We start from the raw sequence: 27,490 nt of genomic DNA, 5'->3' as shown, positions 1-27,490 counted from the left end.
ACTTATCCTGTTAGACGACGCTCAGATGCATTTTTCCAATGAGAAGTTGGGCCTTTCCCGCCTCCCAGTTACTCATTAACACACCATAAGTCTGCGTCATTTAAGGTTGTGCAACAAAGAGGATTAAAGAGTTAACTAACGATGTCGTCTGGCGTATGCATGCGGCGGTGTTCACAGCACCACATGCTGGGATCACTTCAGGCCGTAGAAGATCCTGAAACTGCAAGCTGTCGTCTCAGCCAACAACAGGTCTAAAAAGATTTTAGGTGACACATTCAGTTAAAAATGAATTGTTAGTACATGTCATATGTGGACTTGTATTATAGTATTTTGTCTGATTTTGTTTGTGCTTTTAAGTGTACATTTGCATTGTTCAACTGGCAAAAATGCTCAAAATGATATGTGTTTGCAATACATTTTCTGTCATAATTTCCTTTAGAGTAATCTATTTGCGGTTATTTAAACACAAAAGAGAACAAGAGTAAAGGAAATCCATATGAAATGCAGACAAGCATAAGCAATACGCAAAGTAATTACCCTGGTGCGTCACACAGGGAGTCACACATGAAACCTCTATTTTTCCCTACGAGCAGGAAGAAACTGGTAGATGTTCATTGAAAAGTTACCAGCCAAGTCATTGTAACAGGTACACATATTAATTGTAGAAGAACCACAGTAGACACAGTGTCCGGCCACATCATCAGAACAATCAGCCTCGATCATCAACGATTGTTCAAACGTCAACTACACCAGTTCTTTGGCTGGTTGTGAAACTACAGTGTTTAACAAAAGGCACACAGAGCTGAGATCTCATTGAGCCAGTAATATGTGGAGAAATAAACCACAGGAACGATGTTTTCATTTTACTTTGACTTTTCACGGAGCAGACTATAATGCAGCCAAAACATGTGTTTTAAATCTTGACATAAATCTTGGGGTTTTTTTTTGTTCTTCTTCTTCTTCTTCTATGCACTGGAAAAATGTTTTGGCTATTAGTATGCAGTCTATATTGCTTTCACCACCTACACAAAAAAATCCCACAGCAGAAAGTATTTGACACCCGGGCTGGTGGAGTTTTTGTTTTTGTTTTTGTTTTTTTGTCAGAGAAATTACGACTCGCTGAAGCAATTGTAGATGTGGGGGTGAGAGTTAGACGAATGAACGCGCCACAGACAACATTAATCACAAAACTGCAGCAAAAATTGCAGAGAACATCGTTGCAGGCTGACACAACCTGACTTAATTTCCTTTGAAAAAAGAGTGTATGAAATGGTAGGACGAGAGCAGTCAGCTTGTTTGTCGCGGAGCGCCACGTACGAGCCATGGAGCCGTTTTTGATGACTTGTTCAGTGTGCACAATCACGCAGGGAGGCGAGCTGGGTGCAGTCGTCTGGATGCATTCATTTGAGGAACATGAAGTGTGTACATATAACAGGGTGCTCTGTAAGCATGCTTTGCAAAATGTGTAGTGAACCATGTGCCTCATCAGCATCACGCAAATCTGCCTTGTAAAGGTCGAGCAGCACCAGAGGCCTGCTGTCAACATATCCTTTCCAATTAGAGAAGCGCGTTGTTAGAGGCCTTCTTGCTCATATGTTCTATTTTAAATGTTGTTGTTTCAAAGTTGTTGATGTTTTCATGTGCTCACTATCTATTCTTGAGGCTTTGCAGTAAACCACAAAGCCGTGGCTTCATTTTGATACATGCAGTGACTCAACAGATCTCGGGATTTTCTGCAGCTTAAACTGGACTGTTATTTAGAGAAGATGGTCAATATTTAAGCTTTAAATGATCGCTTCTATCATGAACGCGGTATGACCAAAGTATAAATGCGTGTTTGATATAGATACTGTAGCTGCACTGTAAACCAAAAATCTTTACTGATTTACATTTTTAGTTGTGAATTTGTGAGGAACTAATTTATTGCTGAAAGTGATCTAAAATATTTCATACTTGGGATATGTTTAAATGACCAAGCTTGTTTAAGTTTTTGATGTTACAGTATGTACTTTTTTTTATTTTCATTTTTTTAAATTTATTCACTCTTACCCAATTACCTGGCTCATCAAGTTTCACTCAACTATCAAGTTGTATAATTTTTCTTCGATTGTGGAACCACACTGGATTACTGCAATCAATTACTGCATAAAAATACATTTGATGAAGACGGCACCGTTCTTCTCTAAATTTGTAAACATCATTTGTTTTACACTTTACTGTAACCGAACGTTTCACAATCGAAGGCCACTTCTGGTGGGGAGATTGCACATGTAGTTATACACAGGAACACCCTGCATTTTGTAATTAATTGCGCTTGTTTAGGGGGCGTATGTATATGTGCACATGAAAGTGTGCTGAAGTGGTAGAAAATGGGCAAAGTATCTGGGGACTCAGGCTTTTTGACAGCTGCCTGCTTTGGACTTGCAGGAAGGAATGAGCCTCGGTGCAACAGCCTCTCCTAAGATGAATAAAATATGACGAGCACATACAGTAGTGCTTCACTGTTTCTCTGATGCAACATGAAACAACATCTCTGAAGCGAAGAAGAAAGAGGACAGTGCGTGTTTACAACTGTGTGTGTGTGTGTGTGTGTGTGTTACAGATGCAAAAAACTTTGAGAAGGGAAAACAGCAAGAAGACAGCAAAGTGTTCAATTCTTTTCTCTCCAATGAGTAAAAAAATAACTAAAAATCCATTATCTTTGAATCTTTACTTGAACAAACTTTAAACCTATATGGTCACGCCTCCCGCTTCTTGCTATGCAGAAAGGTTTGGATGGAGATATGTGCTCTTGTTTTAAAACCCTGCGTCTGGAAATTAAAGGGACTCTGTCTGCAGAGAAAAACCCAGAAACAACAACAACAACAACAAAACCCTAAACTATGAACATTTCCAGGCTGTTACTCATATATCCACAGGAGAAAAACGCTCTCAAAAGCCTCCCTGTGCTTTCTTAAAGGTGAAATATCATCAAATGAGTGCATAAAGGCATCGATTGAAAAAGCTGCGAGCAGCTAAAAATGTGAGTAAATAATGGAGCCTGTGTTTTCGGCTCAGACTCGCGGTACAGTCAGTCTGTGTTTAAGTTGCCGGTTGACTGAGGAGGGGATCTGAACCAGAAGTCACCCAGGTGCCAAGTCGCAGCTCGAGCTGAGTCATCCTGCCCCTGAGCAACCTGGGAAAGACATCTGCATCCTCACTGAGGGAACGGCGGCAATGAGGGTTGACATGGCGTGGCAAAGGTATCGCGGCTGACCAGACGCAGTTCATTTACTGCGCGTGATAGTTCCCATCATCACAACCAACCTGCGCGGTGTCACTGACAGACGGATAACATTAGCACTGACACAACCAGCTCATGCATGTGTGCTCTGCTGCCTGCCAGATACAGACAAGTGGCTGATAAGAGGATAAACTTAGACACTTATCCCGCTTGCTGCTGGAAATTAATAGAACACGAGAGGCTGAGAGAAAGAATAATAAGCCCCTACTTTAGGTGTGCGCAGACAGATACACGTTTGGTTACAGTTTCGCATGAAATCCCAGTAGGTGCAATTACAAAGTACAAAGCTATCATGAGGATGAACGACTTAAACTTTAATAACCTAGACCCTGCAGGAAATATGCAAAAACGGTTTATCAGTGAAAACAACTTTTATTCCAGAACAACCGAGGAACAGAAGATAGCACGTGAACTGGCAAAGTGGTTAATTTCACAGCCACCTGACAAATATCTCTCGAAAGTGTGAGCCCAATTAGGGCCCAGCATGCTGAAAGGAGATCTGAAGCCACTGCCGACATGGACGGCACAGGCGGACAGACGCAGAGGGGGCTCGAGTCCTTCAGGTTCTTTATCAGGCCGCGGCTCTCACTGTTGTATTGCAGTATTGTTGGGACAACGCTTTTCAAATTCTCCTGGCATCTTCTTCAAAGCAGAAGATGGTCAGATTCCTCACAGTCTGGAGGAGTTTTCACAGACTCACTAATGTCACTTGGAGTATTGTTGCAAAAGCTGTGGAAGCTCTAAAGCGTTGGTCGCTAACAAGCATTTTTGAGTTTATTAGAAAAAGATTAGGTTATCTTCCTTCTGACAATCAGCTTTCAAAGACTATATACTGTAAATACCTTCAATGTGGACACTCATTTAGGAGTATTCAAAGGGCTCAAGTCCAAGGTGAAGAATATTACCTGAGGATAAATACTGACGGGCACAGGCAGACCATTTTATTCCCTGGTTCCTAAAACTGGAGGTGGCAAACTAAATTTCTCTTTAAAGGCTGTGCAGTTGCCAGGTTGAACCTCTGTTGGTGCAGCACAGAAAACAGAGCCTTGCAGTTTAACACCAACAAAGGGCCTTTTTGTGAAGCACGGATTAGGTTGAAGAAAGAACAAGGGGGTCTGCTGCTTGAGGTGAGCAATTACCGTGATGATGTGTTAATCTCGCCGGCTGGCTCAGTCTCAAGGTTAGGGCCATGGGCCACAGAAAATGTGTCTTTTGTATTCACCATTTTCTCTTTATCTTCTCCTCCTCATCAGCTTTCATTCTCCCAGCTGCTCTGACACACTTCCCTCCTCCGCGCCTCTCTCGCACACGTTTGATGTCAAGCCTCCTGCCTCCCCTGAGCGGTTACCATTCAGACAGTAGCGAGTCGGCCTGATGGCACGGACACAAACGGACAGAACGGGTCAGACGGAGGGGAAACCAAGCTAATGCCACAGTTGGTACTCCGACTGACCTCGAAAATGAATGGTAGATGTTTTAATCCAGCCAGGTTGGGGAGTAACAATCTAATGGAGGATATGTTTGTTTATTTCAAGACTGAATAGGCAGAATGCTATACTTCAAATTTTACAATATCAACTACATTCAATGCTTAATGGTTTGTGTGTCGGCACCGATCAGTGAAGTGGCCCTTCACGACTTTGCCTGTTCAGACTTACATAATGCACGTGGTTAGAGCTGGGCGAGAGCTGTAAAGAAGCAAATGATAAAAAAAGAGAATCGCTCCAAACAAATATTTAACTTCCAGCATATCAAACAATGGAGAATGCTACAATACGAGGTTTGTGCTTCAGTGGCTATTGCAAACAATAAACTATGGTTACAATCTCCTTCCGTTTTGTTCGGTTGCAATAATGATCAGAAAAGTGCTTAAAGAAAAAAGAATTACATCATCATCAAGAACGATCTTTGACCTTTGGGAATCTCGTCACTTCGTCACAGTATCTGTTTAGATATTTGTGTGAAATTAGCGAGGAATTTCCCGGGGCAACAAAAACATGTTTTGTGAGGCCTCAGTGACCTTTGACCTTTCACTGCCACATTTGAACCAGCTCATCTCAAGTTTCACTGAAAGATTGTGACAAATGCAAAGAAATTCCCAGAGGGAGCTCCGGACACACTGTGTTTTCTTGTATGGGATGTACCAATGTTCAACAAGAACATGGAAATGCATAAACATGAAAGACCTGCAGTTAAATTACATTAGATTGTGGAAAATATATGAAGCACATATAAACTAATGTGATCAGTGAAGGAAGAAAAATGAGGAAAAACTCCGATGATGATGGAGATACGGATCAAAGTAATGATACTATAACAGGGATGCATTAATACCACTTTTTAATAGACCAAGTACAGGTATAAGTACTCAAAACATGGTACTTGAAAACTGAAAGTATTTATCTTCATTATATTCAGTTAATTTCCTGACTGTAACAAAATGTGTTTAGTGAGACGAGAACATTCACTGCATGTTTCTCAAACATTGCCTCGCATTTCACTAAAAGGAAGCCATTTATAACGTTCCATTTTATACATTGCTTTTCTTACAATTGAAAATGCATCAGATTGAAATACATTCAGTCCAACACACTGCATTTTTGTGGACGTTATCTGGCATTTGAGGTTTCTGCAGTCGCACAGTTTTGTTCCATTGAACGACTGCAGTTTCTCCCAGCAGCATCTTCTGAACAAAGCAGTTGTTGGCTTCATTCATTTTGGTGATATTACTTACATTTGTGTGCATTTGCACCACTTCTTCTGGCCTGCTGCCATATCATGTGATGTGAACTTTAATTATCGAAGTAAAATATGTTTATATCTAATGATGGATCAATTCGGTAAAGAAATTTCCCCCAAGGAGATGAATAAAATGTGATTGGTCTTCTTCAACACAGGACGCTCCGTTTTTGAAAATAAACATTTACTATGTCTTTTCCGTCTCACTTAACATCCCTCAAAAAAAGGCTTGTTCAATGATGCACCCAGAGCAGGACGAAGAGCCAATACTTCTGGGACATATACTATCTGTGCCACTTCAGACACACTGGTTATTGCTTCATTCAATGGGCTGAACACTTCTTATATTTAGTGACTTCCTGCTTCAAAATAACCCACCGCTGCTCTAATATGATAGAATCGCCAAAGACCAGAGCGATTTGCAATCAGCTTTACTGATGTGACTACTGTTTATTGCAGAAGATAATCTGAAGTTATGGAGAACATATTTGGCCCATGCATATTTTACTCTTAGAGTTTCGGTAAGGACCGGCTCTCACTTGCATCTCCTTTTGATTGGAAATGGAAGAAATGCAAACACACACACCACGACTCTGACAAACAGACACAGTTCACATTAACCCTGTTTGGATTAAATCTGCCCTCAGCAGGGCGTCTGTCTCTGTCTGAAAGAAAAGCCAGAACAGCAACGCTGTGTTCAAAAATATAATTGGCATTTATATTATATGCAGTCACTGCTGACTGCATGTAGTCTGTCGGAGGATATTTCTGTGCACCATTACCTGGAATAAAAATCAAAGGGCAGTTAGAAAACGCCAATGAAATTCACACAACCAACAGATTTGAATATAGTGTGCCATTGGTTGTTATTTGAATTCAATGGTAGGATTAATGGTTTTCTGTTTCTGGTTGTCTACAATCGCTTAAATTTGAGACAAAACTAATTAACATTGATTACTTGAGTTACAGTTTAGATTTTGGGGTTCCTCTGCAGTCTGATGTTTCCTTACCACCTGTCCCGGCAGCCATTATCTGGATCTGTCTTACGGAAGCAGTCTGGTGTTGTGAATAATCCTACAATAAGCTGAAAATCTGACTGAGATACGCATTTGACAAAGCTGACCCACTCCTCCTATCTGTCCAAAGGTCGGCAAGGATTTCCTTTCAAGGAAGGACTAAATGGTATCGAGAAAATATAATAAATCCAAGCATGACCTCAGAGTTCCAGACACATCAATAAAAATAGAATTTAGTGCCACCAAGAGTAAAGCTGCTATTCTGCTTTTGAACATTAGACACTATAAATGGAAACTTTCAACACAGCTTTGGCAAAGATGGCGATATATCTACTGCTGCTAATGCTTTGCTATTTTGGTCACTGCCTTAATGATGATATTTTACATCCTTTCTTGATGGCGATACACCAGGAATGAGTGCATCCAGCCTATACGCAACTCGCACTGCACCACTGTCACTTCATTGTCACGGCTCGCACAAGCGTGCAAACTGAAATTCCTGTCAGTTCCTGTGTCGATCTTCAAAGCTTGTAGCCATTGGATATGATCCACAGCACGTCCCTGAGAGGTCGCCAAGAGGATGAAGAAATAAGCTCCGGAGGAATTCAAAGCCTCTGCTCGCGCTCTCGCGCTCTGCTGCCGGCCACCCAGTCGTTACACAAATAATATCTGAGCAACGTTCGGGACCTCCGCTGCGGCCACAGCAAAGCTTGCGTGTCAAAATGTCATGTTCAATTCAACATTAGTATATATGTATAGCATGTATGATTTAATCTCGGCAAGGCAGTTATTTCCAGGCTACTCTTAAATGCCGGAAGGCTCCCGGTGATACAAAATGCACTGACTCTGACCCCTTGATTATTCAGCACATCAGCAGCGGCACCGGAGAACGCGTTGACTATTTCACAAGTGTACAAATCTGAATTTCAGCTACTGGCATGTTTGCCTGATGTTGGTTCACTTCTGCCTCTGGGAGGACCGAGCTCACGGGACAAAGCAGCCGCTGTTTGCAACAATAAAATCTATGTGATTTTATTTCTTGAATGTTTTTGCCCAAAACAAGGAGAGCAAAATTTCTACTTTAATATACACCCGAACCAGCATTGCTACTAGTGACTGTAATAAGGACTAAAAGAAGAGGATGGCGGGGGGGGGGGGGGTTATTTTACAGTGATGTTCATGGTATTGATCAATTCAGCTCGGTCTAGATTCAGCGCTATGAACTACGTGCTATGCCCAACCTGCCATAACAAAAGGTCTGACATGCTGTATCCTTTTTATTTACTGTCATGACTGCTGAAATAGCAAGGGCATTGCAATTAGTGCCATTCATCAATTGATTTTCCCAGCATTGTGATCAATCTTAAGGAGAACCGGGCCCTTCTACTTCCAGCATTGTACAATGAGCAGCTGGTTCGATATAATGATCTACTGGACACCAAGGTCATCAGAAACAAGAGAAATGGGGCAGATGAGCCACTCACTTCAAATAATCTCGGGAAAATCATTAATAGCTACCAAATGGTCTGGTCCCAATTCTGAAAAATAGATATTGTAAGAAAATTATTTAATAAAGTACATATTGTTTATTCATTCCATATAATTTCAAAACACAGTAACATTAACTTTAGAAAACCCTCCTAAAAATCTGTCTTCAGCTGAATCCTCAGGATTCTACATTACGGTAATATTGGTACAAAAGGGAGAAAAACAGCATATTCTCTCAATGAAAAAGATGCAACTATTAAATAGTTTATGAGCTCACATTGAAAAAAAATAACATAACACAAAACTGCCAAGGCCACCCTCAGTCAGAAGATTACATTTACTTCACAAACAAAACAAAATAAACAAGTTTAGAGGACAAAAAAATCTGAAGATGCAAGACAAACCAAGTACATCTGTGGACAAATAGTTATAAATAAATAAATGCAGAGAGGACCAGAGGTTAGGTAATGTCTGGTTTTGGAGTCCAACTCGCACTTCTGGTTAAAAATTAGCAGGTTTACTCGAATTAAATACCATCATCTTCCCACTCTGGGAAAAATGTGGAGGGTGAGGTTGAGTGTGTTGGGCCACCCAGCATGCACCTGCTCAGAGACTAATGCATGGTTTACTGGCCACCAAGCCAAGCACAGCACATCTGTCACACAAGAGCAAATGTATTACAGCAGAAAACACTAAGAGGATGTTTCCCTCAATGAGAAGACATTATGATTACGGTTTTTAATTCAATCTTCTACTTGTACAGCTTTAAATTGTATTGCATTATTTTTAAATTGCATTGTATTTGTTTTAATGAGACTGCTTTTCTTCGTTGGGAAGCTCTTTGTAACTTTCTATTAGAAAGTGCTCTTAATCAAGTTATAATTACGATAAGCGTTGGTATCAATCCAGGTTTAGTTCTATGAAAGCATGTGGCATTTTATTAGTCTCGCCGCTTTCTTGCTCAGTCCTTGAAACACATATGGGGGGAAAAACATGAAAAAACTCACTTTTGGTTCAATGTTTTGTCAAGATCAGAGGTAGAAACCAGAAAGGGTTCATGTTAGTGCAGCTCCACGGAGATGTCATGAGGACTTCTGCAACACTGATTTAACCAATCAACTGAGGGAAATCTTTTTCTTCTCGTCAAACAGGAAATGAAATGTCGGTGGCTTTCGTCTTACCTCAAACATGAGTCAGGAGCAGGCTTCAGGTCTGATGTTGGTGTTAACTGCAGTTAACTGGAGATGGTCTTCTCTGCTATGACGCTTCATCAACATTCATCCACAGTCACGGCGCTCTTCCGCAAAGCAGTTTCCACTGTGCCTCCACAGATAATTAACATTATTTTCCCAATCTCATTAGCTCGTACGGTCTCAATAGTCCACTGTACCGCAGATGAACCGCTACACGGTCCGAGCTCCACTCCAAGAGGGAGGGAGTCAGTGTTAATGGCCTGACGGGCTCTCTCTCCGGTACGCACCAGCCCTGCCGACACGGTCCCCCCTCGGTTTCAGTGGCTCCAGTCATCCGCTCGGGTCAAAACGTGGGCTGCCATGCGTCCCGCCGGTCGACTTGTCTTTTCTGTCGCCTATCCGATGAGGAGGAAGAGTGTTTGACGCTGCGGAGAGGCAGCGCCGCACCGTGCGCCCTGCGCTCCCACACGGACCAACAGCACTGCCTGCTGTACGCGGAGGGGCACCGCAGCGGCGAGGCGCACTCTCCTCTCCTCTCTCCTCTCTTCTCCTCTCCTCCTCTTCGCACTCTGCTCTGCTTTCTGGGCCACACAGGTGAGGTCTGGCGTGGTGACACACTCCCCGGTGGTGGGCCCATTCAACTGTAATTTTGTGCGAGGGCTGAGTCCAAGTCACGTGCGGTGATAGCTTTGCGCATGCAAGCCTTTCGTCTGCCGGATCCAATAAACACTCAAACCATGCGCACAGATACTTTTCCCTCCAGAGGAAAAGTTGCACTCGCGCGATGAATAATATGCGCTCAGGTGCAAGACTTTCATGCATTTCAGATTTATTACACACAACAAAATGTTGAAAACGTTGAAAAACAATCTCATCGTTTCTTCTTATCAGTCATCATACAAATGCCAAATATAGCATCTCTAATATTAAAATATATAAGATCAGTTTATCTATCTATTTCATAATCATCAATGTGTGAAACTTTGAGAAGTGGAGAAATTACTGCCAAAAGCCATTGACTCACTTGTAAATCGGTGTCAGAGAGAATTTCAGACATTTTCACTGAATTCATTGTTTGCACCATAATTCCTTATTTTTCTTCTTTCTCTTTCACTCTCTCTCGCTCTCTCGCCTTCACCTTAAATCAGCTGGGGTCACTTCTGTGATGTAAGCTGGATAAAGCAGCAAAGAATAAATGGGTGTATTCTGCTGCTGTAACTCAAATTGATGACAATGAGCTGAATCTTCAACATGAATAGTTGGGGTTGTGTAAAGGAAATATCAGTGTACAAGCAGAACTCATGGGGTACAGCAATGTCAGTAATGATGACAAGAAAACTAATATTTTGAATTTCATACAGTATTATTGTTATAGCTGCTGGAAACCGTGGGGAATAAAACACTTCTAGTACCAGCCTTCTGGTAGGTCTTTATATGTAGTGTGCAATTTTCATAACTGCTTTTTTAAAATCCACTTCTATTATAGCTGTAATAAATTGAGCTCGAAATGTCTGCGTTCGTGGAATAATTCTGTTTTATTCACTAAACCACCACACAACATCCTCTTACATATGAGAAGGAGAAATCGGGGTGCCTACACATTCCATCCATCCATCCATCCATCCATCCATCCATATGAAAAAAAAACATCTGTCTCTGTATGAATACAATAGTCACATTTTAAATGATTACTTTCTGGGGTTTTTCCCTTCCGGTTTGCACTCAGAGTTTAATCCTTTACGCATCGACCCACTGCCACCCGGCCACCTCCAGATGTTCAGCAGTGTCAGTCGCTGCCACACGCAGGATTTCTCGTCAGTACGAGGTGATCATCCATTCTGTTTAACTGCAAATCTGCTTGGGTGTAAACTGTGCTCTTCAATCAGTTTTATCGGTCTGTCCCCGACAGTCACTGCTGTTAAATCAATGGCTTAAAGCAATTGCATTACACAGATCTTTAGAAGCGTGCACACAATAAAAATTCATGTGGAATCCAGACATGAGACAATATAAGACAGATACAGATATAGAGGCTTTGATATCAGTAGTTCTCATCTTGAGATATTTGTGCAATATTGGGACGTGTCTCATTAAGAGGTTAGGTGTTAATTAAAGAGCATTGTGGGTTTGTCTCACTTGCGGTGGTTAGTCAAACTTTGCAAAGGCCCATCTGGCTCCCACACCCGCTGCGTTGGTAAGCCACACAGTTTTTATGAGTTTAGTGCCAGTCTGTCCTTAAGGGATGGTGTGCTGACACAACAGAGATGACTCTGCATATTTCAGCGGCATCAATTCATGGGTTGGTTGTTGTCTGTGCTGTGCTGTCGCCCATAGCGCTGTCATCTACAATTACTCTCCTCTAACATGGTGACTCAGCAACGAACTTCAACTTAGAGGGGCACTTTTGAAATCACCAGTGTGCAGAGTTGATATTACTCAAGCTGAATCAGGCTGACAGGATGGAACAGTGGCCAAACAACTTTTAAATTCCCAGCCTGACGTCTGAGGAGGGCGAGTGGACTTTTACTGGCTTGTTTTTGATAAACTGCTCTAAAATATATTGCAGATCAATGCAAAACTCTTTCCTTATTTTTTTTATGTATTCTTCAAGGACATCCACAGTGGCATTGAAGGTCAGAAGTGAAGAATGAGCTTTGTGACACCAGAGATAAACCTCCAGGCAAGGCAACATACCATCAAACCCTCATACATCTGCATCATAAGGCAGGGGGCACTGCATTGTGTGCGTTGTAAATCTACTTGTATGTGACTGAGACTGGTTTATCGCCCCCTCAGCCGCAAAAAAGAAGAAGAAGTAAATAGACAATAATAGGCTCATTGTGTAAAATCCATGCTCTCTCGTGGGATATGTTGGCAGAGGACTAAAAGGGGAAAGAGAATTCTCAGATTGCTACCATCTTCTGATGGTCCTGTTTCATGTCACCATCTGACAAATGGGTGTTTTGCGCACAGTCCCACAAATAACTCAGCCTCTGGGAAATTGTTCCTTTTGATCCTCCCCATGTTTCACTGGAATATTTAACCATACTGAATAGAGAACACATATCTCCACCAAAAGACCAGAGTTTAAGAGATAATTTTATGTAACTGGAAGCCCACATGTCACCTCTTTGTATTTCCCCTCATAACAGATTGTTTTTGCTCTGTGTGCTGTTAACAGAGTCTTCTTACTGATATACAGTGAGAAAAGAGCTTCAACATTGTGGATTTCTGTTAGAAATCAGGTCAGTAGTCATAAGTCACATGTCTTTGCAAGCGTGACAAGTGAGAAAAGAAAGATGTTCATCTTAGTTGTTAACATTGCAGACAAAAAGAATAGATCCTATACTCATGTCAGAATTCAGCATCTGCCTCATCTTCACTGCTCCAGTTCCAGATAATGGATACCAAGCTCTTTCTCAGAAAGTCAAATACCCATAACTACAAAAACCTATTATCGCACAACCACTGTGATTAATTTAAGTCATGTTTTCAACTGCAAAGACTATTAACTATCACACAATTGGAAATGCTAAAAGAACACTTGCATGTCAGTGTTGCCTTCTGCTTTGTGGCACCAATGAAATGTCAACACTAACTTTAGCTCAGACAGCAGCCACATGTGAGAAAAAAAAGAAGGAGAAACACAACACATTTGTGTTATATGTCACATTTTCACACAACTGTAACTGAGAGGCAGAGTATGGGGCAATGAAGAGGAGGAGAGTTATTTTTTTTCCTTCTCCTTCCTTGATCATAAGTCAGGTCTCTAAACACAGGGAATAGGTACGGTATTCATACTGTATATATTTAATTTGTTATCGTCTCAATATATATGTTTCCAAAATCTGTTTTAAACAAATTAAAAGATTTATCCAGCCAAGAATTTAAACCAGCTAGGTTTTGAATTGTTACAGCTACAATAATTTAGTATTTCATCCTGAGAAAAAAAAAATAGGACATCACTGAATAAAAAAAACATTCACAATTATCAAGAGAAATTGATTCAGTGAACTGCAGACTTGGAAGAATATTATATATTCTCTTTTGTAATGATGAATTATACATGTGGTGACTCTGCTGGGGACTCTGTGTGAGCTATTTGGTTTTACACAACCACAGTAATCTAGTTTTTATTACCTCTACAGTTTTTTTTGTTTTTTTTTGCTGAAAACCTGTGAAAAGGAACTGTGAGACAGAGCAGACATACACCCAACTCATTGATGGACGGTTTCACACGGCAGTGAGTAACATCTATAAAACAGACAAAACAAACGGCAGTGAGGTTTGCTCTAGAGATCAATGTAAATTAGCAGATACAACTCAGTTCACAGATCATCTGATGCAGGGTCAGCAAGTACCAGTACAGAGAGAGAATGATAGAGTAGAAACCATTCATAAGCTCAGAGAATAAAACTGCTAGGATTAAATACCCCCCCCCCCCCCCCCCCCCCCCCACCACAAAAAAATAAAAATAAAATTGTAATAGAAAGATACCAGCCTTTGGAGACGTGAGTTGTTTTAAGTTGAGTCGCTATTCACCCCACATGGATCTGATGGTGAAAAACCATAGTAAGAAGTTGAACCAGGCAACAGTGAATAATACAACACACTTGTATGCAAGTCAAAGCAAGATGCTGTTTATTTTGCATTTATGTAAGTGAGCTTGTGTTAATTTAGTGAACTTGAAGCATCTGGATAAAGAGTTCTGGACTGAAAGAAATCAGCCCAGAATAATAAATGACAGTGAATTTTTCAGCAGTGTTAAGATCCAAAACATATCAATCATCTAAAATATCTTCCTCATGACAAAACAACTTGGAGTTTCATTGCCCTTTACCATGCCTCAGATCTGAGACCTCATCAGACACCACAGACGAGGCAAAAAATATCCACCCATCAACACTCAGTCCATCCATCCATCATCTGTACCACTTATCCAACTTAGGGTCGCAGGGAGATGGAACAGATTCCAGCTGACTATGGGCAAAGGCATTGTACATCCTGGACACGTCGCAAGACTATTACTGGGCCTGTTGATGCTCGAGTATGAAGTAAAAGCTTCACTGGCTTTAACATTGTGGTACCTATCGTCAGACCTGCTACAGGAAGAGTAAAAAGGTTTCTCGAGCTGAGCCGAACACGGAGAGACAGACAAGTACGCATATTGACATTGAGCCGTATGAGCAATTTTCCAGCTATCAATTAGCCTCATATGCATGTTTTTGGACTATGGAATGGACCTACAGAAAATCTATATATGCACAGGAAAAACAAGCAAACCGCACATACAAAGACCCCCAACTGGCCTCCAACACAGTCCTAGAACGAAACCTTTGCAGTGAATGTGTGAGTGTATATTTTGTTGTATGTGTTCATCTTATGTAGCATAAGAATTGCGTAAAATAATTATCTCCTGCAAGCTTATATCAGTATAGATGGAGTGATAGTGGTACCAGCACTATAGATTTTGTTTTCTTTGGCTCACATGTGGAGCTTGTATGCCAATCAGTTTCTAATCAGTTGGCATGTTCATTGATCTTTGCAGAGAGTTATTTTCTGCCTCGTGGCCCCTCAGCCACAGAAACTATCTGTGATCCTTCCGAGCAGCAACTTGAAATCTCGTGCATATCGATCCAGGAAGTTGGGTGTTTTCTGCAAAATGGTAACCTGATCCCACTGATGACAATCACACCTCCTCTCTGGAATATTTCCATCTATTTGGGCACAGAAATAACACAATCGATAAGAGTAGCTGCTCTGCACTCAGTTTGACCTTTAAACAAATAAACACTTGCCTCCCACTCCGGCATCCATTTTGGGACACTGCTGCAATTACAAAAGTAAATCTTCTTGCTTCATTTTGAATGCAATTAATTTTGGGGTGTTTTTTTAATACTAGAATTATTCAGATTCTGAAATTATTCATTTCTGTAACTTAAGAACACCACTGGATGTTTTGTACCAGTAATTTAATTATATTCACTAGTTATTTAAACTGAGTTGTTTAAAGTTCATTTAAGATGTTTCAAAACGTAAAGCTCATAAACCTCTCATGCTTTATTTTTCTCTTCTCTTCCATTTGACGGAAAGAAGAACATCACTGCAGACAATTATTGCTCATACCTTGCAGGGCTGAAAAAGCAAAGCAAAAAAAAAAAATCCTAAAATGTCTCTATAACTGTCCAATAGTCATAAAGTTGAATTGGAAACCATTTCCACTGATAAGCAAATTCTTATGTGCTGATTGAGGGAAAAATTGATGTTGCTGTGGCTAACAGCTACTGACAAGTACCTGCAAACATCTAATATTGCCTGTGGTTGGAAAGATTTATATTGATATAACTCAACTTTTGTATCTGTCTCATCACATTACCAACAAATGAGCAGGATTTAGACTTAAAAACATAAATAGACTCAAAATCACTCAGAGTCTGGTATGCTGTGAAGTGAATAAAAGAATGCAGTTGTAAAGCTTCCGTAGTTTACCTCCCCCTGGTAATCTGATCGGCCTCACAGCGTGTGGCCCAATTGATTCTCAGTGGTGTGAAATATTGAGAAGTACAGAAAGATACAGTATGCTCCACAAAGTGTTTGTTTTGTCAACATGGTCAGCAAAAAAAACTACACAAGTTGTTCTCTGACAGCTGTAAATAATATTTTGTACTTCATGAAAGACTCAAGAATGGAACTTTCTATCAGCAATTCCCACGTCATATTTCTGACCAGTCACAACACTGCAGGACAGGACATGATAAACAAACAAAGTTCAGGACAGATGGTGTATCAAGACCAAGCAGGAGAAAACTGGGAGAGAACGAGAGAGCAAAAAAAAGAGAGAGACTCTTACAGCTGTGGATTATGTACTGTATATACCATGATAAAATTACATCCACCTGTTTTTTTAAACAATTTTTTTGTAATTATATGACAATACATAAGAAATCTGACTCAGGATCTCTAAATTCATTGAGGCAAGCTTTATTTAAAAAACTATTTTTACATTGCTTCTTTTAGGTTTTAGTGAACTTAAAATATCACTTAATTAATTATTATATTATTTGTGATATAATTTGATATTTCAATGTGTTGTTTCCTCTCACATGAACATGTTTCATTTGTGTGGTTTGAACACGAAAACATAGACGTAAATCAGGGTCACAAACCTGGCCTCCAATAGTCTACATGTTCATGCAAAGTACAATATGAATATTGATATTTAAACATGACAATCGATCCAAACACGGACATACATGGTATGGAAATTATCAATGATATGGTAGTGTATCGATCTGCACCATCACAAATGAGCACAAATGTAGTTGCACATGCACAATAGGAGAAAACAACATAGACAGAGATGAAAATAAAACAAACATAGGAAAGACAAAGACAAAAGAAAATACAATAAATTAAGTAATGAATCAACAGTGTCTAAATGCTTTTTTTGCATAGTTATTTCCTTTTTGAAGGTGTGACAGGGAGATGCGGCTGTGAACCAGATAACACCGATGGTGGAGTAAATGAGCAGTAACACATCCTCCATTCATGACCCTATCAGGACAAATGTTCTCCAAAGGGTAATGTTTCACTTTTAGACTTTGAACATGTTTCAGTGCCTGTACATGTTCACTTTTTCTTTCGTACAGAAGCTGCAGTTGTCTGTATCTCTATTTCAAGAATATGTATCCTTTTGCTGCCTTGTCCTATTCCTTCTGTTATTTATAGTTTCCACAAAACATACTGTGACAGATTGGAAGGTAATACCCACCATCAGTCGCACATATTCTGACTGTGTGCACAGTCTGTTCTGAGGGCTGTGCTCTGTCCCTCCTGTGAAAGATGTGTGTTTTCAACACTAGCCTCATATGCCGCACTGTGAAACCTGATTAGGCATTGCTTCGCCTGAATATATGGCAGCGGCATGACATACTGGGTTGCACTATAACGAATGGTGATGAAATGTCCTGAGATAGAGTTAATGTGCTGGACGCGGCTGCAAGAGAAAGTAGGCTCTGGCCGGTCTGTTTCTCATAAAGCCTGGGAAGAGGGAGCAGGTGGAGCAGGATTTAGTGAGGTGGCAGTAGTCATCTATTAAACCCAACAATCACTGCTGGCATTAATAATTCAACAGTCTCTGAGAAAACTACCAAAAAATAGATCTTGAATAATTGAAAGGACATACTGAAGTCATTAGAAATATGAATTAAGAATGAAATTATCTTAAGCATTCAACTTACATCTTGCCGCTAGAGCTCCAGCCATCAACGGACAAATGTGTTTTATTGTAGATTTTACACCTTTCAAAAATGATTCTGCTGGAGGACTGAGGTGGAAAAATCAACCCCACACTGTAATTGCTATTCAAGAGGCATCTCAATGTCGCTGCTGCAGCATGGGGTAGTATTACTGAAGACCCACATCTTTCAGTCACCATAAAAAAATAATGACTCTTTTGCCGAGTTTCACTTGATCCTTTCACTTCTGCAGCCTGTCGTAGCTCATTAGACAGATATGAAACAGTTTGGTCACTGGTCTTATTTCTTATTTCACACGCAGGCAGTGCAATCACACAGCAGGAAAAAAAACTCCCCTCCTGCTGTGCTTTTGATTAGAGGAGTATTTCCATTAATTTCTAAGTGGTCATCAATGATTTGGTGGCATTAACTAACCGCAATCAGTGCTTCACTCCAGGGACTAATTTCACATTCAAGCTGATGTTATGCAGATGTAAAAAAAACCACAAAAAAACCCCCCGCAGTTGTACCATATTAGCTGCGTTCAGTAGCCAGCGCAGTACAGTCGTCGTTCTCTCTGTTTGAACCCCACAGCATAAACAAAATAAGGCAGAACTGCAGACATCTAGAAAATGACTATATGCTTTCAAGTGGCTTCGTTCCAACCCTTCATATCTGCCAAACTGTCTCAGAGCTCCACCTCTTTTCTTATATCTGCCCCGACTCTTGTCTTGTATTATTGATGACTACAGTGTGCATGGCTGACAATGAGGACAAAGGGTAGTTATGTGAGTGGTAGTGAGTGAAAAGGGGAAAGGCAGGCCATCATCTTTTTAGTTGGTCTTTTTTCAGAAGTCTTGCAGAGAGGAAATTGAAGGGTTGGAAAAACGTTGTTGCGGCAACTATTTCTATATCCACTCAGTAAAATTGGTGATTGCATCCTATATGTTGTGATTGTCATGTATTTAATTGTTTTTCAACATAGTAGGAATGTAAATAAATACTTACATTGAATACAACAGTATAGTACAAGTAAAATAATTTCAATACTTTTAATACGTATTTCACAACATTTTTAAGTACCATCATATGTGCTGCAGAAAGTCAGATACACTACTGCATCTCATAAATATAATAAAACCTCTAAATTCTAATTTTAAAAAAAACTGCTCACATTGATGCTTTTAGATGCAAAACTGATTTATAGATTTTTTCACAATGTTGCTCTGCACTGCATTAACCTACTTTACACAGGAGGGCTTTCTTCAGTGGTGTGCAGTCAGGGGCAGCAGGGCTAGCACTACTAGCACTGCTAGCCCTGTCAAAAAATATTTTTCTTTTCCTTTTTTTTAATAATTAAAAAGTAATTCTGAAATCTGTGTCTGAAATCAATTAGTGACTTTAGCAACTTTATCCAGAAGACGACTGGTTCTATTTTATGGAGCTCAAATCTCCTATGTCCTCTAAACGCATCACAGCTCTTTTCCTATGGGGCAAGCAGAGGAAAGCATTGCTAACCTCTGCTGGAAGCTGCACGCTGCTATTGGGTTGAAATGTTGAGTGACAGTATCATCAGCCCATCAAATTTTGATGTGTTATTGACACAAGCGGAGTTTCTAGCGCTGGTCTTGGTGTCGTCATTGAAATGAGCTTGACTGATTGTATTTTGTTACAGCTGGACCTTACTGAAACACCACCGCGTGTGACCGGGTTTCTACCATTACTCGTTGGAGCGTTTGTTTGTTTTTGAATGCCGTGTAACAAAAAGTCATTCTGCTAATTGGGGTTTTGTGTGTCTTCAGGAAATTACCAGGTGTCAGATTGGTTAGCTCGGCTGCACTGATAATTATACACCTCGAAAGAATCACAGTCACACACAACAGACCTGCCCAAACACAGTTGCATACACATGCACATACACGCAATGATCTCAGGTGTGTAATTATCTTTGAATTGTTTTGCTGCACTTTCTGGTCAATGGGACTTTTCCCTCAGAGCTAGAATGTAGCAGGTAAAGTGTGGGTTGAGTTAGAGTGGGGTTCTATGTGGAGCCTGTATATGTTCTCCAAAGTGTGTGCAAGTGCTTTTTCCACATTTTCTGGTTTTCCTCCAGTCCCAAACACACATTTAACTTTAATTGATGAAATGAATTCCCCTCAGGTCTGAGTGTGTGTGGTTGTCTCTGTGTGTTTGACCTGTTATGGACAATTTGTCAAGGGTACATCCTGCCCTCAGCTCCGGCACCCTGCCACACAAATTTGGATAAAGTGGTATGGAAGATGGATGGATAGATGACAGGTGAATGTGGGCAATGTTGTGTTTGGGATATTTATTTTTGTCCTGTGTGTGTGTGTGTGTGTGTGTGTGTGTGTGTGTGTGTGTGCGTGCGTGCGTGCGTGCGTACGTGCGTGTGTGTCATATTCACATTGAATGTCAAAATAATTGAGGTTTTACCAACAGCTGTCAAATGGCAGCTCACTTTTGTCACCACCATCCATTCTGATCATACCTATGAGAGCTGACCCACTTCACGATGCAATCTGACATCCTGCTTCACTTCTGTCTATTTCTTCCACTGTCACCCAAAATAAGTTGAGATGACCTTGAAAAGGAGAGAAAGTGGATTTATCTGTCAGGGGTGATTTTGCACTAATACTCTAAAATCAGTCAGGATCCGGAGGAACAAACACCAGTGTTAAAATGATACAGATCATCTCTTGCTTAGGCTCCATTTTATATTCTTTCAGACTCCTGCACAGACCCTGACCGGTCTCATGGCACACTCAACGTCAATACTGCAAAAGCCTGTTAGGGATATGGATTATCCTGTTCTTAACCGGTTCCTCTCTGCATCTTAATGTAGCTGATTAGGATCTGCTCAACTTAAAATCACGTTTTGTGTTGATCTCGTTCTGCTGTCCAACTTCACTGCTTTCTTTGCAGTGGTGGGTAAAGCAGAGTACCAGGAATGGCAACACGTGTCACAGTTTGCCCAGGGCTCCTCAATAAACTCTGCCTGATTCCAGGTACATTGGGCCTCTGAGCAGCTTTTGGGCACAAATATTTAAGGCCATATTCCATATACGTGGTGTCACTATATCCCCTGACCCGGTAAACACCATTTTAGTAACATCGCAGCTGGAAGAACAATATAGAACTTCACAGTTAAATGCCATCACTTGTTTTAATGGTGATGGAATAGAAACAAATTATTTTGTATAATAATTTGTTCCCCCCATTTAAACTATGGGTTAAATAAGTGCTTTCTGTGAATCCAGTGAAGAAGCTAAGATATAGCCACAGCAAGCAAAAACAGATTCAGTCAAACCTGGACTCCCTTTATAGAAGTTATTGTGAGCCTATTTCTTACTTGACAAAGCTCACACTGCACTCAACTACGCTACTGACAACTTTAATGTACAAATGTTCATTTCAGTTTCTCTGAGGTTTGTTATTGTGTGAATTGTTGCTCAGGTAAATATTCTTTTTCCTGAGCAGAATTGTCTGCAGTCAAACTTTGTGCCACTCGGTAGAAAGAGTGTTACAGTATACAAAGTCTCCAATGTTAACAGTTTACATCAGGGGTGTCAAACACAAGGCCAAAACTGGCTCCAATCCAGCCCGGGAAACGACCAAGCAAATTGTAAAAATTGCAAAAGAAGCCATTGACGTCTTAATAAGTTTCGTTTTATTAAAAGTAGAGGACACAACACAACATTGAGTCTTTGGTGATGATGCTTTGAAAGATAGATACCAAATGACTTTTTTTAAACATATACTCAGTGCCACAAAAAAAGGCACAATTTTACAGGTCTGGCCCACTTGAGATGAAAATGGCTGTATGTGGCCACTGAACTTCAAGGTGTTTGACACCCCCCATGTCAGAGCTGTACTGGACATTTCAATGGAATTACACAGTTTTAAGATGGCAGCAGAGTCTGTAGGCATGTATCCATTCTGATTGTACTTACATATATTCAGTAGCAGACTCAGGCAGACAGACTCACGGACCAAAGTAATGGAAGCACATGCAAAAAGAGGAGAGGGCTTGTGAAGATTGACTATATCTTGTTCACTATAAAATTCAAGCTTGAAAAATATAGAAAAGATAATCTGCCATATTGACACACCATAGATACTTCATACCATCCTTCTATCGCACCCAGGCATCTTGAAATACATCAAAATCAATTTATAGCAATTTCCTTATCCCGGGGTATCACAGGATTGATTTTTTTTTTCTTGAGACATTCCCTATGGATCAGTGCTGGGCCTTTACTGCTGTTCTTTTTACTGTTGCTGGAGGATAAAGCAGACCTAACTTGTTACAGACCCAAGCAGAAGAAACATTTTGCACATCACCGAATCAGGCTTTATGGTCTATGAGGAACAACAGAGGATTTCATTTGCAAAAACCTCTGATCTGAGTGACTGAAGTAGAAAAAAGAAGGGAGATGTTTGTGAGAGATTAAATCCTTGTGAGGAATATCTCATCAAACAAAAAGGTATAATGCTGATATCAATCAGCGGAAATCATTTTCATCTTGTGTCATGTATTCGTGATTGAGATAAAATAAACTCCATAATGTCAAAGTGATACCGGTTGAAATCACATCCCTTTTTTTGAAAAAGGACAGTACAAAAAAAGGAGCGTGTGATTAAAACTAAAATGACCTGAAGACTCAATACAGGAAAATGGAACTGAGATAGGGGAAACACACACACACACACACACACACAGACACACAAACAGAGGGTGCAAATGTGGTCTGGGAAGCAGAACCTCCATCAACCTCAGGGCCAAATGCAATTCCCTGCCAGCGACTGTATATGAAAGCAGACTTGGCAGATTACAAAGTCTGTGCGACCCTGTTAGTGTAAAATAAATGTATTCCTGCATCCAAAGAGACAAAGAAAAATGTCTGTCTTTATTGTTTTGATACATTGGAAAATGTTATGCAAGATAAAACGCATACTTTCCTCATTTACATGCCAACACCTATGACATCCCTCCAGCCTCAGCCCAAATGAAATGAAATGGTTCGCAGGGAATATCACTTTGAACCCGTAAAGGCACTGCTGCTCATAATGCCACCTTCTAGGATGCACAGCATGATACATCCTCTCTGTATAGAAGTTATTATTTGGAAAGCTATCACTCCTATGCAGATTCAGTGTGATGTGCACATACGCAACTTGATTCCAACCCTTGTCTCCAGCTCACATTTTTCAGAGACATATCCAATTATGTATTTGTAAAAAAAAAAAAAAACATACACACACACATTTTGCCAATATGAAACATTAATAAAAACCCGCCATTGAAACACCACAAGCAAAACATTGTGTGAAGGTCTTCATTTAACACAAGCTTCAATCATGCAACGTATGCATGTTTCATAAACATCACCAGATACACTGTGAAATTGACGTATTTGGAAAGAGTTAAATTAAGACTCCAGCACAACTGCTCACTATTTAAATTTGTCTCAATTGCAAGTAAATGTGCTGCTGTTAAATCCAGTGAAGCATAAATACAAAACCACAAAACTGCAAACCCAGACAACTCGTCCACGTGATTCTGGACCACTCATCCATGACCATTTTTTTTTCAACATTATTGATTTGCGGGATTGGATTTCAAAGTATCTTTATTATAGTGTAAAGAGAATGTAGAGCCACGATGTCAGAACGGGATAACGCTGCTTTGTAACTGACTGCTTTAAGTGATGCGTTCAGTCACATCACGTAAGTGCGCCTTCTGACATTAACGAGCTGCGGGGCTCAAACAGTAGCAACATTATTTGATAAACATGATTAAAATATGACTGATACAGTCATTAGCGAGCTGAAAGGTGCAGCACACGGCAGAGCCGAAGTTTCGGGTGGGAGGGTGGTATTGTGTGCAAAGAAGACCATTGTTCGTGAGAAACAAAGCCATATGATACCATATTAAATATATATGGACATATACTAGATATATGAAACATATTGAAAAAATCAATTAGAAATAATATGAAAAACTACATTGTACAGGATTTATTTTCTCTAAAAATTCAGAAATCTCATCCGTGGATGAGTTGAACGGAGTTGCAAGTTGGAAGAGTTGTGTTATGATCCATCAGAAGCTAGATACTTTTTTTAGTTGCATTTTATTGTGTTGTCTAGAAAGGGTTCAATTCAATATACCTCAATAAAGTATCTCTTTCTATCAAAGCACATTCCTCAGACAAACCACAGATTATATAATGAATTAAGATATGGTGTATGAATGTAAATATAAAGCAGACATAAATCTTAGTTGAAAGAATAATGTTTACTAAAAATGGAAATCAAAATGTTATCCAAGCAGATTATATTGATTAAACTGTATGTGTGGATTAATTGTAGGTACTTCAGGGTAAAAAACTTTTCTATTAGGCCACCAAGTCAATGTTTTTTTGTTTTTTTGTTTGTTTGTTTTTAGAAAAATGTGGTCACTTTCTGCAGAGACCTGTACATAGAGAAAACAAATGTTGACAAAGTGATCTGAAATCACCGCGCACCCAGCAATTTGAAATGAAGACTGACTCTTCATGAGTACCCAACTGCATTTTACATTTTGGATAAAGGCCAACCAACACTGTGGGCTGTGGCCTCATTACCAGCAGGAGGTGTGTTCTCTTTAGGGGCAGACTTGTTAATGTATGCACATCCCAAACAGCCTGAAAGAAAGCTCCAAAATATCCTTATTAAACAAAGGCAACTGTGCAGCAGGGGCACACTGTAGCATTCAAGCCTCAAAAGCTCTTATCTGCATATGAATGGTGGGTAAGATATGCTCATTAGCATCTTAATAGCTTGAAATGGAAAACTTAAACAAGTAAATGCACTTATTCAGACTTGCTGAATAAATCATTTGTGTATAAAATATATAAAATATGAATATTTCATGACCAAATTTGGACCTTTCACAGATCAAAAATACATTATCTTAACTTGCACCCCGCTTACCTTCTGCACAGCAAACACAAACCACTGCAGGTTAGTTCAAGGTGATTTTATACACTGATTGGATCTATTTATAGGTTACATCAACAACACGCTTCCCAGATGTAACACTTCTGCCTGTATAGCTATACAGACAGAGCAAGACAGTAATGAGGGCTACAAAAGCAGCAGAGAAGAGATTTGTTTCAAGATGTGGCTCTGCAAAATGAGGAAAAATGTGATTCATGCAAACCACAAAAAAAAAAAAACAAAAAAAAAAACCCTCGGTGGCACACATGTAGCTTCAACTGAATTTAATGAATCAGTCATCAGACTGACTCATAAGGTACAAGCAGCTCAGCTAATGTGTGACTGCAGCAGTTATGTGCCCATTAACAAGGCAGGTCTGACTGAAAAGACTAAAGCAAGTTATTTTTAAAAGTAAGTATTTATAGAGCAAAAAAACTAGGAGTAAGGAATTTTCTAATTTTTATTCATTTCTACAACACTGGCTTTCAAAGTCTAGAACAAAGATGGTAGGCTAGCACTCCAAAATCACAGGGCACAGAGTAAAAGAAATCTGATCTCAAGGTTAATATAAGGGAGTAAAAACGTTGCAGTTTGAACTTGACCCTGTTTGCCTTCCATTTCAGGCACAGTTGTAGCTGCACTGTGCAAAGTGGCGATGATGAGATGCACCAGTGGAACCACCGCAGGAGATATCTCCTCTCCAGAGAGATTGAATGAGATGTGAAACAGTTGCTGGTTTAAGTCACGGGCTGGCACAGATAAATGTCTTCACACCTCACAACATGATTTAGGCAGTGACCCATCGCCCCTCTCCATTGCCCATTCAAACTCACATAACACTTCCCCTCTGCTATGCATAGCCATTAATGTACTTCCCCCGGGGCTCACTGTCTGTGGCTATTGATCAAACAGCGCTGCTGGCGCTAATTTAGTGCGCATGATACATGCTGTCATGAGGGATGCAGGAAGGAGTATTGATTAACGTACAGTCCTGCTAAGGGGCACTACCGCAGCACTCTATATGACAAGGGCCTAATTAACTTCAGAAACCTCAGAGCACTTCACTGAGCTTTGCTCTTCTCTGTTTGAAGTGATTCTGCAGCTCAATTGACCACAAAGACATTGATCAGAACCACAATTTATTAATTATGAAAATATACTGAATTGTACCCATGATGCTGGTAAGCAGCGTTCAGGGAAGGCATTAACCCAAATACATACTAACACGTGCATATATTCCCACTTTTTGCATATTAATGGATTACCGTTTGATCGCCAGAAGCATTTATCATTATTGTCACAGCAGCCGAGCATATTGAAGAAACAGTGCATTTTGTTACGCTGACATCTATGACAAGGATGCTTAAACAAAAACAAATTGTTTCATACGTGTCCTTCCTGAAGATTTATAGTAAATCACACTTGTAGTAATTGTATTACAAAAAACCAATACATCAGGTGATCAGTAAGTGTTAAAGAAGTTCTGTTATTTGCTATCAAAGTATAAGAGTGATGTAGCTCAAATAGACAGATATGTCAGGTCTCCCTCCTCCCTGGCGGCTGTTTGTTTTTTTTTCGTTATTAGGAGCTATGCTGCCACCTGGTGACTGTGTGAGGCAGCAACGCATAATATTTCTTCATCAATTTATCTTTCGTAACATCCAGATTTTGTGTAAAGATCTGAAGCTTGAAGTTAATGTTAGGGAGGTTTGCAGAAAGGATTTCCAGAGGACTATAGTTTACATACACAAAGACAGACTATAGTGATGATATGAAGTTGATGACTGTAAATCCATCCATCCATCCATCCATCCATCCATCCATCCATCCATCCGTCCATCCATCCATACACATCCAATGCTTACCACTGCCCATTTGGCCTGTATTAGTTGCTACTAGTATTTCAAAAAAATGTTCTGACAGATTAAAAAGCAAGTTTTTTATTCAAATAAATTTTTCAAGACATCCCACAAAAAGACCACAGCAGAAAAATACACAGTATTAAAAAAAAAACACTAAATAGACAGTCATCCTAAATTCAATTTCACATTCAATTTCTTTGAGGCCTGTTTTTGTGGTAAATGTTAAATTGTAACAAATAACAAAAACAAACAACAGAACTGAAATAAGCTTGAGTTCTGAGAACATATTTAAAAAATATGAATATATTTTAAAATATTTAAAACATATAGGCTGTACACTGATTTTCAGTGTGATTGCTAATGAGCCAAACACTGCAGCAGGAGACATCAATGATCAATACAAAATAACTCAAGGAAAACAAGTGAAAATAACCTGTGAAATGATTGTGTTGAAATGAAACCTTCATACAGCATATTCAGCACATCAACTATGCGTAGATAACGTCAACATTGAGTTTTTGAACAATATCACCACAGTGTTATTTAAAATGCATACTGCCACTTATGCTAAATAAATGCTATAAACTGTAAACTTTAAGAATTTGCATTAAATGTGGGATTTTTAAATAATTTCATTTCAAATCATCAAATAAATGTTATGGTTGTCTCATGA

At 39.8% G+C, this 27,490-nt stretch overlaps 2 protein-coding genes across 2 annotated transcripts in view; both read right to left on the bottom strand.

The window, feature by feature from the left end:
- Positions 1-10,108, bottom strand: part of wscd2 (WSC domain containing 2) — a 38,264-nt gene extending 28,156 nt beyond the window's left edge. Inside the window, exon 1 of the mRNA XM_080499448.1 lies at positions 9,708-10,108. The gene's annotated coding sequence lies outside the window, so the exon portion shown is untranslated. The remainder of the gene's footprint in view (positions 1-9,707) is intronic.
- The window catches only part of LOC308132827 (sodium- and chloride-dependent GABA transporter 1), a gene marked incomplete at both ends in the record, with an annotated part of 35,020 nt that continues 12,069 nt past the window's right edge, over positions 4,540-27,490 (bottom strand). Inside the window, 2 exons of the mRNA XM_080500011.1 lie at positions 4,540-4,654; positions 10,167-10,360. Coding sequence (XP_080356137.1) covers positions 4,540-4,654; positions 10,167-10,360 — 309 coding nt within the window. The remainder of the gene's footprint in view (positions 4,655-10,166; positions 10,361-27,490) is intronic.

Source organism: Blennius ocellaris (genome assembly GCF_963422515.1).
Source record: "Blennius ocellaris genome assembly, chromosome: 7".
In the NCBI taxonomy this organism is placed as follows: domain Eukaryota; kingdom Metazoa; phylum Chordata; class Actinopteri; order Blenniiformes; family Blenniidae; genus Blennius; species Blennius ocellaris.
Note: the sequence above shows the minus strand (reverse complement) of the source record. Positions and strands in the feature narration are given on the sequence as shown.